Source organism: Mustela putorius, unplaced genomic scaffold, assembly GCF_011764305.1.
Source record: "Mustela putorius furo isolate JIRA1106 unplaced genomic scaffold, ASM1176430v1.1 tig00000127_pilon_pilon_pilon, whole genome shotgun sequence".
Lineage (NCBI taxonomy): Eukaryota > Metazoa > Chordata > Mammalia > Carnivora > Mustelidae > Mustela > Mustela putorius.
In genome coordinates this window covers 6722900-6736487 of record NW_025421288.1, presented here as the reverse complement: position 1 = coordinate 6736487, position 13588 = coordinate 6722900, and the positions used below count along the sequence as shown (strand labels likewise).

At 55.9% G+C, this 13588-nt stretch overlaps 1 protein-coding gene across 2 annotated transcripts; it reads right to left on the bottom strand.

Moving 5' to 3' along the window:
* Positions 1-218: 218 nt before the first annotated feature.
* MS4A15 (membrane spanning 4-domains A15) lies at positions 219-9298 on the bottom strand. 2 transcript variants are annotated; one of them, XM_004770390.2, is made up of 6 exons: positions 9074-9298; positions 5766-5888; positions 4732-4788; positions 2655-2747; positions 2176-2289; positions 219-1309 (listed from the first exon to the last, which is right to left on the bottom strand). In XM_004770390.2, the coding sequence occupies exons 1-6, from the start codon at positions 9296-9298 to the stop codon at positions 1193-1195; spliced, it is 729 nt and encodes a 242-aa protein (XP_004770447.1). In that variant the 3' UTR covers positions 219-1192. The 2 variants fall into 2 exon arrangements, with proteins under 2 accessions (XP_004770447.1, XP_004770448.1); XM_004770391.2 differs by lacking the exon at positions 5766-5888.
* Between the last annotated feature and the right edge of the window lie 4290 nt (positions 9299-13588).

The following is a 13588-nucleotide window of genomic DNA, read 5'->3' as shown; positions in this document are numbered from 1 at the left end:
TCAAGCTCCCGTGTCCTTGGCTATAAAATGGGGTTATGGATGCCTGCTTGTTTGGGCTCGAGGGGGAACAGACCAAAGTGCCAGGATCACACCTCACAGACCCCTGCTCCCAGGGATGCCTCCATTCTGTGACAATGGGACCCAGGTCTTCTGATAAATATGGGACAAGCCTTCAAAACCCCTGAGATGAAAAGGACAGTCATCGCCATGAGACCAGCTCAAACCGTAGGCCACAATGTTTATTTCCCTCTGTGGTGCGGAGGAGACGACCGTCCACCAGCACCTCTGACATCCGGTAGAGGGGCAGAGGGGGCTCCTTTGCCTCAGACCCAGCCCAGCTGATGGTGACGTGCAGGGGCAGCTCTGCCCCCCAGGCCAGTGGGAGGGGGGTTGCTGTGGCTGTGCACCTGCAGATGCTGACTGGGGTGCTCCAGGGCTGGCTTCAGCTGTCCCCCCAAACCTCCCCAACCTTGGGAGGTGGGCAGGGCTGAAGACAATACCAACTCCATTTTATAGATATGGAAAACGAGCTTGTCCAGGGGCACAGGGCGGGGGCGTGGTGGGGGGAGAGATACTGCCTGACTTAGAACAGGACTTTGGGGAGCCCTGGGGAGCTGGAAGGGCCTTAAATGCCATCTAGTTAATGCTTGAGTTCTCAGGAAAACTGAGGCCCATGGCACAGTGACAGATGACAAAGCGCAGAGCTGGTCTTGGGGCCTGGACACCAGAGGTCAGGCGACGGCCAGCTGTGTGGCCTCAGCACCTCGACTCAGTCCTCTTTCCTAGAGGATTCTGAGCTCCTGAGCTTCATGATCTTCCCAAGGCCTGAGGCAGCCATTGAACCTGTCTGCCAATGGGGCCAGAGCTGCCTCCCAATGAGCAGAGAGGAAAACAGAGCAGCTGCCTCCCAATGAGCAGAGAGGAAAACAGAGCAGCAGGTGGGGGACATTTCCAGAAGGGCGGCAGGACCCAGGGAGCTGAGGGACACACACCCTTGACATCAACTAGTTCTTTTAGGAAAGAAGCCACTGAGGGAGATGTCTGGGACAGACGTCCCCGGGGAATGTTTCACTTGGGTGCCACAATGTGAGGAATGGGGTGGGGGGTTGGGGTGCCCCCAGATTAACACGGTGGGGGCTGGGGAGGCTGGGCCCACAGGGGAATGGCTGGCTTCCAACCCGCGGAGGGACCTCTACTCGGATGACTCCTTGGGCATATAGGCCACATTGTCATAGGCGGGGGGCGGAGAGGCTGCGGGGCTGGGGATGTTGAAGTCAGTGCTGAAGGCGCTGGGCAGGAAAATCACAGGCTGCAAAGGAAAGAGAACCCCGACAGTCGTGGAGGGCGCCGGCGCCTCCGGGCGGTGTTACAACAGTGCCCCCCTGTGGGCATCCTGAGAACAGCGCCCTCGTCGTGAATTCCGTAAGCGACTTGGCCGGTTCGACTAATATTTCAAAAATATTTACGGGGGCCAATTACGGCCCAGGCGTTGCAAGTACAGCAGTGAACAAAACAGATACAAGTCTCACTTCTCTAGGACCTAAAGGTCCGGCGTTCTTTCTCCCTGAGCTTCCCCTGTCCTGGCTTCGTCTTGGGGGTTCAAGGTTCAAGGCGATCCCGCGGGACTGGTTTCGCTCCCTGTGCACACGCACTCCTCCGCACAAAGTCTTGCGGTGGCCTCAACTCCAGTTTGCAAAAAGCCACCTCCCGAGCAGCACCCACGCCCTATGGCCCTCATTTCCCGCCTGAGGCCGCCTTTACTCCTCAATGTCCTCCTCCGCCTCCTTTTGTCCTCACTGTCCTCCAGATTTGGGGAAACTAAGCTAATTTCCCCCGGAGTCGGCTTCAAGGCCTGTGAACTCCTGGAAGGTCCCTCCCCTCCGTGTGCAGCACTGCCGCGGTCCCCTGCGCCCCAGCCTCGCAGAGCCTCCGGCTTCTTGGTGCCGGCGCCCCCCTGTGGCCGCGAGGAGAATAGCTTCCTCAAAGACTTGGGGGGGGGGTCTCTGACGTAAGAGGATGGGGAGCGGGTCGCAGCGCAGTCCCTCCTAATTGCTAGAAAGAGGGAAGAAGCAAGAGGCTGGAAGAGGAGGCTTCCCAGCCAGCAGCCTTCCTCAGAGGTCCCTGTAGGGGTGGACACTGGGTGGGTGGGGGAGGAAGGCGGTGGGATGTACTCACCGTGTTGGCCTGAGCGCGGGTGGCTTGGCACCCAAAGTGGGTGGCAATGACCGCGATGAAGAACTCGAGGATGGTGAAGATGGTAAGCACGGCCAGATAGCCCCTGCCCACATCCTGGGGACACACCCACAGTCAAGGGAAGCCCAGTGCTCTAGAGCACAGGAGGAAAGAGCCCCAGAGGGACAGTAACTCGCTCGAGGTCACACAGCCAGGCCTGGCAGAGCTGGAGCCAGGACACCTGCTGCCTGCCCCGTGCCCTCCCCTTCCCTCTACTGGGCTGCCCTTCCGTGCCCGCGGGGCCCATTCCTGGGGTAGGTCAGGGGGTCAATTTCCACATGGGATCTATCAGGACTGACAAGCCCTGCCCACACCTAGGACCCCGGGGCTCTCCGCGCTGCACACTCCGCCTTCCCCACCTCCTGGATGTGTCTCTAACAGGCTCTGAGTGTTCCCACTTCTGGGGGCATCTGACAACACACCCAGTTAGTGACGCCAAAGTCCATGAGCAGGATGGCCGTCCCTGCAAAGGCCGCCATGGCACTGAGAATGTTGGTCCCCAGGCTGCTCCTCACCTGCGGGAGGGAGACAGGAGGAGAACGGAGAAAGGAAGGAGGCGGCCAGCTGCCCTCCCTCCCGCGCCAGGGCTCGGGGGCTCCCCAGCCATGTTCGAGGTGTGCTTCCTGACTCCTGTCCCTGCTCCCTTCTCCCGGGGGGCCTCTGGGGGCAGCCCTGCAGCCTCCCTTACCTCTGTCATCTTGGAAGCTGCCAGAGAGGGCAGATTCCCTCCGTGGCCTCTCTGGGTGTGGTCTGCTGCAGGCTCCGGGCCCATCGTCACTGTGCCTACCCCCCGGGGCCCAGCACCCTGCAGGAGCAACTGCCCCCGGGGGCTGGAGTCATGGAGGCTCTCTGCTATGGACACTGAGGGCCAGTTGGGAGAGGTGATGGGGTCATTTCCATGACGTGCCGGGTGGGGATGGGCAGAGCAAGGTGCTGCAGGCCCTGGGGGGAACGGGGCAGGGGACAGACAAAGGGTAGGTGCGGAGGGCCCTAAAGTGAAGGCAGGACAGACCCTCCGGCGGAGGCACAGGGCTTCAGGGCAAGTGGCTCCCTGGGTGGTCTGAGCGACCACTCAGGGCTCACCCTCTCTTCGCAGCCAGAACCCAATGCTCTTTTGACCCAATAGTGGGAACCTGTGGCTAAACAACCCTGGCCTTAATTTGGGGACCACTTGTGGGTGGGGGGGGGCTGGGACTCTGGGACCCACTCAGGTTCTAAGACCTCTGACTCCCCTTTTTCTTTTTCTTTTTTTCCTTCTCTTTCCTTTTTTCTCTTCTCTTTTCTTCTCTCTTCTCTCCTTTCTTCTCTTTTTCTTTTCTTTTTTTTTTTTTTAAGTGACATCAAGGAGGTCATGGAGACCAGAGCCCACAAAGCACTATGAAGCACCTGCAGGAGCCAGGCATTGTCCCAGGAGCTGTGAGCGTGAGGACAAGTCAGGTCCCTGCACTTCTGTACTTCACAGCCAGTTGCGGGGGGGGGGGTCCCCGAGTTCCAGTCCTGCCGGGTCTGATCTGTCCTCCACTCAGTGCCCAGCACTGGACAACTCCCAAGAATGCAAGTAGGACAAGGAATCTCCACTTCCCTTCTCAGTGGACTCCCTTAAACAGTGTCCCTTAAAAAATTCCAAATCCTCTAAGTCCAGACTCCTCTCCCTCCCTTTCCCTCTTTTGACTGTGTCCTTGCTTTCTGCTGCCTTCACCCCCTATAATCTGCTCTGGCTCCTTTTGTCCCCATGCCCAGGCTCCTCCCCATGCTGTCTTCTTGCCTGCGATGCTGGTTCCCAGGCTCTTCTGTGACTGTCCTGCTCTGAATAGCGAGCTTGGTGGCACCTGTCCTGGGAACCCAAACTGTCCTTGAGGAGTGGAATGACTGTCACGTTACCCCGTGTTTTCCTTGTGGCACTTTGCACACTCCCTAACTACGTTGTTGCTTGGCTTTGGGTGTCTTACAAGACCCTGGAGTGTAAGGTCCAGGAGGGCAGGACTTGACTTTCACTGCTGTGTTCTCTGAGCCTGGAGCATGCCGGATGTGCTCCCCTTCAAAGCCCGCATCGCCTCCCACTGCCCACAGAGGGGTCCGAGCCTCCACCATGTGGACCCAGTGCATCTCTCCTCTCGCTTTCCAGACCTCTGCCCTGCTCACACGGAGCCCCACGTGGTTTCCTCAGCAAGCCTGCCCATGACTCCTCCTTGCCTTCTTGTGCTGGTCCTTCACTATTTCTAAGTCCTCCCCGCACACCAAGGCCCAGATTAGCCCTCTCCTCTTCCAAGAGACATTTTGGATCTTTCTCTAAATGGCCACGAGTGCTCCGTCTGCGGACCCTTACTTTCTGCCCTGTATTGCAAAGTGTGTCTCGGTTCCTCCTGTCCTGTGTTGGGTGTCCTCCTGCGCCTGTCACTTAGCAGGCCCCCAGGAAACGTTTGTTGGATCAGTGAATGGCCAGGAGGGGCAGAATAGAGGGGAATCAGTGGTGGCCCCGGGGCCCCCATTCAGACTTACCAGGCAGCTGGTGTGGCTCTTCTCGGCTGCCACTGAGAGCGACCCAGAGATGACAAACTGTGTGGGGAAGAGGGGATCCTGGTGAGGCTGGGGCCAGGACACTGGGCAGGCCACATCATGCCTAGGCTCGGTTGAGACCAGGGAGATGGCAGCAGCCTGTGGGCTGTCACCTGCCCTGCCTCCTGGGATCTCTCTGTAAGGGTGTCCCCTGGTTGCTGGGGACCCGTCCACGGAACTGGGGCCATAGCCAGCAAGGTGCATGTTTTCAGTGACATCCCTCATAGGTCACACAAATCTGGCTCTCTCTGAAGGCAAAACTCTTACAAAATGAGAGTCCCCGTTTGCGGCAGAATCAAGGCTTGGGAACTAGTTCCCACATGCATTAGCTTTGATTTCCTCAAACTCTGGGGTAGGCGGGGCCAGGACTTTGCCTTTTAGATGAGGAAACTGAGGCTGGAGACTACCTAACTTGCCTGAGGGACTCCATAGTGACATGCAGTGGCCGTGGAGCTGGGATTTGGACCCCACTGGCCTCACGCCCAAGCCTGTGGTCTCCCGGGGCAGCTGGAGACACAGGTGGGTGATGCAGGTGCAGACGGGGCTGTGTGAACACTGAAGTGCTCTCTTGATGTTGGAGATTTACCAAGAACCATGTGCTTCTGGATTCTGCTGCAGGGGACGCGGTGGGGGCCCGGGGCGGGGGGGTTGCTGGCCAGACTGGCCGGTGGAACGGGCAGATGAATGGACTGGGGCGGGGGGGCTCCACAGCTGGTCACATCCCAGTGGACAGAGCTCTTGGAGGGCTGGGGCCCACGAGGGAAGTTGAAGATTTCTGCAGGCTGAGGTTTGGATGTGCGGTGAGTTTAGTATCCAGATAATACAGCCGGTTAGGATCCTTGATCCCTGCCCTCATCCCCTGCATCCTACCCTTTTTGGGATCCTTCTCTGTGCCAGGGGTGTGGCCTGTGCCCCAAAGAATGGAAGCGGGCGGGCGCAGAGGGGAGAGGTGGGCCCCAGGTGGCCCCGGCACTCACGCAGGCTCCTCCCCAGAAGGGGACGCCTCCTTCGATGAAGAGCATCCCCGCGTGGCCGCGGCGGACCATGAGCAGCACGCTGCCGAAGCCCAGGTGGATGAGGCCGATGAGGATCTGGACCGTCTGCGGGAGCCGGACGCGGCTCAGCCGGGCTGGCGGGCCGGCTCCACACCGCCCTCTGCCGGCCGCGGGGAGAGCGTGCGGAGCCCTGCGCGCCCCCGCGATCTCCCAGCCCCGGGGAAATAAAACCCCGATTCTGCTCTTTTGAGGAGACATCCCCAGACCAACCCTGAAAAGGCTTTTTTAAGAGGGAAAGTCAGCTCGTACATCCGCGAGACCACTCCCGGCTCCCCCCGCCCATTTCCATGTTTCTCTGAGTCGGCCCCTGCTTTGTGCTCTGACCGTGGATTCCAGGGACGCTCTGTATTGCTACAGAGTTTTCTCAGCTCTCATTTCAATGGCACAGCAGTCCCTGCGCCGAGGGCCTCACCATCCCCCACCTAACCACCCCCCTCCCCCGCGGCCTGCAGCGAACCTGCCCTTGAGCGGCTCTCTTAGTTGGGCATCATCCCCGATCCACTCCAGCCGGCTGTGTGCCGAGCTGCCTCGGACCAGAGCTGACATCGGGGCGGGATTTTCTTCTCCAGGTGGTTTGCCAGCACCCCACAGATCCACTCCCATAGGTAGAACGGTTTTCCCAAGGAAGGGGGCATGTGTGCTTCTGATAAGCTCTGCCCTATGTTTTTTCTTGTGTTTTTGGTAAGGAATGAATTCTAGAACTGGGTGGGCACATCAGAGGCCCCCATATTCAGTCTCCGCTTAACCCAGAAGCCCTTTCCAGCACCTAACTTCTTAACAGAACCCCCTCAGTGGGGTTGCTTACCACCACTCAAGCCATGGTGGTCCCTGTCCAGGCAGTTGTGACTGTAAACGGCTGGAATCATTTTCTTGGGGTCATGGGGAAAGAGCCATGTCTTTCTAACAAGAGTGCTCCCCAAATTGGATATTTATGGGCATGGCCACCTTGCATCTTCTCTCCCATTCTCTTTCAAGCTGCATGTCCCCCTTCTTTCCAGCTTCCTTATGTGGCCAGCTCCACTCCCCTCCTGCTTCTGGACACCCCCACCACTGCGAGCCCTGCTCATGGAACACTGGTTGCCTCCGCCCTTATGCCTGTCTACACTGAGCAATGTGAATCTCCTTTAATCCTAACGTGATGAAGTAGGTATTATTATTCTGACTTGGAGGTGAGGACACCAAGACGGAACCCGAGATGTTCAGTAACTTGCCCGTGGTGTCCCAGTGATGGGAGTGGCAGGCCAGCCAAACTTTGAGATGCTGTTCCTCTACTGGGTGTCTCCCCTAAGCACCTGTTTATAGTTTCTCTTTCTGTGTTTTCCAGCAGTTTCTATGTGTCTTGTCAAATCCCTTTGGCGATCATGGCTTCCCTGGACCGAGTCTGAGGCTCAGGACTCCCGTGACTGATGACCCCATCTCTGTTCACTGTCTCCAGTCCCTTCACGCACCAGTGGACACAGTGTAGCCTTTAGTGTGGAATCTGGAATTCCAGTGTGTTCAAGCCAGAGCTCCTGAGTGCTGCAGAGCAGGGGACTGAAAGTGGAACTGTACAGTCAGGCCAGCCTGAGGTACAGGATGCCGCTTAGCAGCTGTGTGGCCTTGGGCCTTGACCAGCCTCTGTTTCCTAATCTGTCCAGTGGGAATGGTGGTCCCTGTCTCACAAGATGGTGATGAGATGTAAGCAGCCAGTGTGTGCACATTCCATGGTGCTGTGGGTGCCCTTCTTGGGGGTGCCCAAGAGACGATAGCTCACCACCGTCAGTCATCATTACCACCATCATCACCATCATCATCACCATCATCACCACCACTATCATCATCATCACCACCATTATCATCACCATCATCAACACCATCATCATCACATCATCACCACCATCATCACCATCATCATCACCATCATCACCACCATCATCACCATCATCACCACCATCATCATCACCACCACCATCATCATCATCATCACCATCATCACCACTATCATCATCACCACCATCATCATCACCATCATCACCACCATCACCACCATCATCATCATCACCACCGTCATCACCATCATCACCACCATCATCACCATCGTCACCACTATCATCATCACCATCATCACTACCATCATCACCACCATCATCATCATCACCACCATCATCATCACCACCATCATCACCATCATCACCATCATCACCACCATCATCACCATCATCATCATCGTCACCACTATCATCATCACCATCATCACTACCATCATCACCACCATCATCATCATCACCACCATCATCATCACCACCATCATCACCATCATCACCATCATCACCACCATCATCACCACTATCATCATCACCACCATCATCACCATCACCACCACCATCATTACTACCATCATCATCACCACCACCATCATCACACCATCATCACCATCATCACCACTATCATCATCACACCATCATCACCATCATCATCACCACCATCATCACCATCATCACCATCACCACCATCATCATCATCACCACCATCATCACCATCATCACCATCTTCCGTTTGGAGAAACTGAGGCCAAGGAACAAATAGAAGACACTATATATGTATGTATGAGGATGAATATGTCTATCTGTCTACCTGTCTATTTGATATTTTCTTCCCACCCAGAAACCAATATCACAGCCATCTGCGGTTGGCAAAGACCTCCTGGGACCTCTTTCACGGACCTGCAGGAGCTGGCCTCTGCCCACCACTCCAGCTTCATCTCACCTCCCTCCTTCCTTTGCTTATTACATTCCAGCTGTGTTAACCTTCCATTTTGTCCTTGAACAAGCCACACGCATTCCCACCTCAGGGCCTTTGCACTAGGTGTTCCTCCACCTGCTGAGCCTCCCCACCCCCATCTACCCTTGGCTTTCAGCATCCAGGTTTTAACCTAAATGTCACCTCCCCACGGAGACCTGTCAGTCCTTCCTTGCTAGTGTTGCTCTTCCCACATCCATCATGTTCAACCTCATTACCCTCTTTGGGGTCATCTTAGTGCTTTGTCTGCTGGAGTGCCCTCTGCGAGCCCCACGGGGAATGGGTCTGTAGGTCTGGTAGGCCGCTGAATGCTCAAGCCCTCACTAAGCATTTAGGGACCGCCTGCCCCTCTCCAAGGTGCACGTGAATGTTCCCGTGCTGGAGCTCTCCCTCCCCGCCCAGCACCCCTGCACACACTCATGCCTCAGGTGGTCTGGGGAGGCTCTTCTCACCCCTAATGCTTTGGGCTCTCCGGTCAGGAACGTCTCCATGGGCCGCAGGTCGGGCGGCTGCGCGGCCCTTGGCGTCTGCGCCCCCAGCGGCGGCTCCTCGAACTGCAGGGCCCCGGGGGGCTGGCACAGGGAGGTGGGCAGGATGGCTGGGGGCTGGCGGAGGCCGCTGGCGTTGCCGGGCGGGATGACGACAAACACGCCGTTGCTGGCCGGAGGGGCGGACATGGTGCTCGGAGGGCCTGGGAGACAAAGGTCAGACGATGCTGCAGCTGCTCGCACACTCACGTGGGGCCTTTTAGTTTATAAAGAGCATGCCTGCCTGCGTAGCCCCCCTCACGGCCACCCCTGAGGACGGCACCCACATCTCTGACCGTCGTTCACGGAGCTTCACTCCGAGAAGTGCAGGACGTCCTCGATCATGGGCCTCTAGGTGAGGCAAGTCCAAGGCCCCAGAAGCCCCGATCTTAATCTCTGGGCTTTATTACGTGGCAAGGACCTTCAGGGGGAGCACATACTTAAACTACCTCCTTTCTCCAGAGAGGGCAAGTGACTTGCCCAAGAACACACAGCCAGTGTGAGGCAGAGCTGAGGCAGCACAGCCCTCTTCACCCACAGGTTGGAATTCACCTGACGTTTCCTGTCCCTCAGCCCAGGCTGGGGAGCTTGTGTCCATAATGCCCGTGGGTCATTTTCGGCTCTGGAGGCTTTCTCTTTGGCCACCCAAACAGTTGCTATTAACATATCTGGGAAATGCATGATGCATGGATTATGGGAGCACTGTGTGTGGCTGGCCCCAGCAAACACTTTGGGCAAAAGCACCCAGCTATCAGAAGATGAGCTTACTAGGACACCAAAGAAGGATAAATGAACTTGCCAGATCAGACAGTGAACTTGAAAAAGTCAGTGCTCCCATTGGCATTAATGGGTTCAGTGCCATCTGTGGAGACGGACATCAGGATTTGAATCCTGGCCCCTCTTGCTACTGTGAGATGGGACATGATGGCCACCTCTCTCCTTGCCTCAGTTTCCTTACTTATGACGTGGGGATAAGGACACTGCTACCAGTCTCATAGGGCTTGGCGTGAATTAAATCGAAATAATGCATTCACACTTGATAAAAGCCAGCCTTTGAGTGCGATTTGTTGTAATGCTACTTGCCTAAAATGTTTTCTTGAAAGTAATGTGTATAGAACAGTCACGAGGAGTGGTTCAATTTTTAACTGTTTTACAGTGCATGTCCCCTGTGCTCTGACAGCTGTCACACCCTCTTCTCCAGGGAGAGTCAGCTCGCAGACTGCACAGCAAATTCTCTGTGGCTCTGCAAAGGCTCTCAGCTGACGAGGGCTCAAGCCCGCCTGTTCTGGGGGGATGAAGCTCGCAACATGTATGTCTTCTGGGGAGCCCCTGAGCCATTTATTTGTACTGTGTCTGACCTACATTTGTGGACAGAGTGTTGACTTGCTGCAAAGAAACAGAGCCAAGGCCACCCACAGGCTGTTCCACAGGTTTTCCACAACTGGAGGCATCGCCTAGGACTCAGCTGCAGGAACATGGGGTAAAAATTGGCTGGCATTTAGGGAGTGACAGAAGGCAGCTGTCATTTTGAAGGGGTTCCTCCCTGTCCCCCTGCAGCCTGGGAGGAGTGACGGCTTGCCGTGTGGCGGACGGATCTGCCCACGGGTTATGCTGGGACTTCCCCATAAAACGCCTACTCTGTTGGAACTCTCATTTCTAGGGACTCACACCGAAATGATTATTCCTAGACATGCATACTGCTTGGAACAGGGCTGGCAAACTGCCTCTGTGAAGAGTCGGGGGGTAGATACCGCGCTCTTCTGTTGCGACCCTGAGCCTTCGACAGTAGTTAGAAGCAGACACAGGTAACACCCCCGGTGGTACAGCCATGCCTGTCCGGCTGCGGTTACAGGGACAACAGGTGGGCTGCCTCGGATCCGTGGGCTGCCGTTCCCCGACCCTGTTCTTGGAACACTGCCAGGCAGGGTGCTCGGCATAGGAAACGCTCGGTAAATTTTGGCTACAGCCTCAAATATTGCTTCTATGGATTATTTGCCGTGGTTTCAGGCAGGATGCGAAACTGCACTGAGCCAGGCTATGTTCCTAGAAAAAGAGGATGGTCATGGCTGAGCACCTGCCTCAGTTGTAGGGCGAGGTTGAAACACAAACATGGGTGAGAAAGTCTCGAAAGCTCCCCAAGTGCTGGGTGTGTGTGTGTGGGGGGGGGTCCTTTTAGGGTTCCAGTTTCAAAGCAATGTTGCCATGATCCTATCTCAACATGAACTTTTCTGGAACTTTCTAAACCAAATTGCAGTCACTGAGCCCCACTCTGCTTCACGCTGCCAGGCACCAGGTTAACAAGAGCCTGTAACAGACTTGCTTTTTTTTTTTTTTTTTTGAGTACTTACTCTTTTCCAGGTACTTCAAATGTGTTTTTTCTTATCCTCACAAGGGTAATTCCTGAAGGTTCATTTTATGGGTGAGACAAGGGAGACTCTGAGCACTGGAGGGATTGCTGGGGGTGACCCAGCTGCTGGTTGATGGAGTCAGGGTTCACGTCCAAGTTAGCCTGTCTCCAAAGCCTGCCCCTGTCCCTGTTGCCACCCCAGGGGTCCCAGCTCTTCCACCCTGGGTGCCTTCATGTTTGTGTTGGCCACGTGACTTGGTTTTGCAGAATAAATGTGGTTGGAAGGAAACACGCATTGAGCTATCAGAGAACCCGGACCCCGCAGGGCTCTTTTTCTCTTTGTCACAGTGACTCACAATGTCCCGGGCAGGGGCTGCTCCACCCTCCCTGCTTCCTGAGTGAGGACCATGCGGGGAGAAGAGCTCCCAGGTCACAGGAACCCGAGGAGGAGATAAACCCTCCCCAGGTGAGGTCACGGAGCTATTTGTGACAGCAGCAATATGGAGCTGCTCCTGACCGTGACCCTTTCCCCAGATGAACATAAATAGGGGTCGGACACAGAGTCCATGTCCTCCAGGAGCCTAGAGGCGAATAAGAGAAGTAAGGGAAGTTTGCCAGTCAGGCCAAAAGACAATTGCTGAGCCACCATGATGAGCACCAAGTGTAGGGGCTGAGAATACGGAGGTGAATTAAGACCTTCCTGCATCTCTCAAGGGAGAGGTCCACGGAGCGAGGGGGCACGGATCTGACCTGACTGAGGAACTCAGGGATGTCCCCAAGGAGGTTACAGACCTTAGACAGTCCTTAGAGGTGCTGCTTTCCTATGGTCTCCTCCCTCATCCCAGGACAGTCGTTGTTCTCTTTCTCTGCATCAGTCTCCTTCTCTTCCCCACGCACTGGCCTCCCCCACCTGGCCAGACATATCTGGGAAGCAGACCCAGTTGCTGAGGACACTAGCAATGATGTCGTGGCCTGGGAGTCTAAGGAAATGGAAGAGAGAGTGAGACAGCAGGAAGACTGGGAGTCTGAGTGGAGGAGGACCCCCTGTCCCACAGGTCCTTGCTGAGTGGGGTGCAAACCCTGGACGCTGAAGCCCTCTTCTCACTCATAGGGAGAGATAGGCCTGGGCTATTAGCTGTACTTACAGATGAGGAAATGAGGCTTCAGAGAGGGTGAGGTTGTCTCCCACAGTCACACAGCATCTCAGTGGAAGAACTGGTTAGGTCCTGGATTCCTGCTGACTTTAAGGACCTCACTCACTCCTAAGTTTGAACCTTGCCTTTGGGGAGGGGGCTGACACTTGTGCCCCACTCCTGGGACTAAGGATGCTAAAACGTCCCGAGTCCCCAGAACAGCATCTTAGGAACAAACAACTGAACGAGCCTGCTGACTTTCTGCCTCCTCGAGGCAGTTCATTTAAAGCGATCACCCGTGTTCTCACCGGCGACCAGAAAGGACATGTAACACCCGAGGGGAAAGAGGGATGAAGTTTTAGAGTAAAAGGAGAAAGGATTTCAGTAGAACAAGTGCAACTTGGTGAAAACCTCGCTGCTTTGCCTATAGCATTGTCATGTCTCAGGGGACGGCCGAAAACTGCCGACACCCAGGGCGGGTTGGGCGAGTTGCTGAGCCTTCCCTGGGGTCCGTCCTGGGCACCGAGCAGCCCCAGAAGGAAGCAGCTGGAAATAGCAACATCTCTCTCAGGCAGGAGGTGAGAACGTGCTGAAACCGAGACCTCGCCCTCCTCCCGAGAAGAGAAAACACCTACAAAAATAGGCTCTCTGCTGCTGAGGCTGTCTGGGTGGCAGCCCCGAGCATGAAAGTGACATAATTCCCAAGGGTCACAATCTCCCTTCTCGACTCGCCCCTGCAGATGAGACAGCCCCTCGGCACCCTAGGACTGGGACCACCCCTCTGTCACATTCTGAGGACCATCTGGCCCTTGCCGCTTGGCTCTGTGATGCTCAGAAGGAGAACTCTCTTTTTTTCTCCCTTACCAACCAATCAGCCAGTTTGACCTAAACACTAATGCATGTGAACCAGCGTCAGGCAGGTGGAAAAGAAAAGTCATGGTCCCCTGCCTCCAGGAGTTT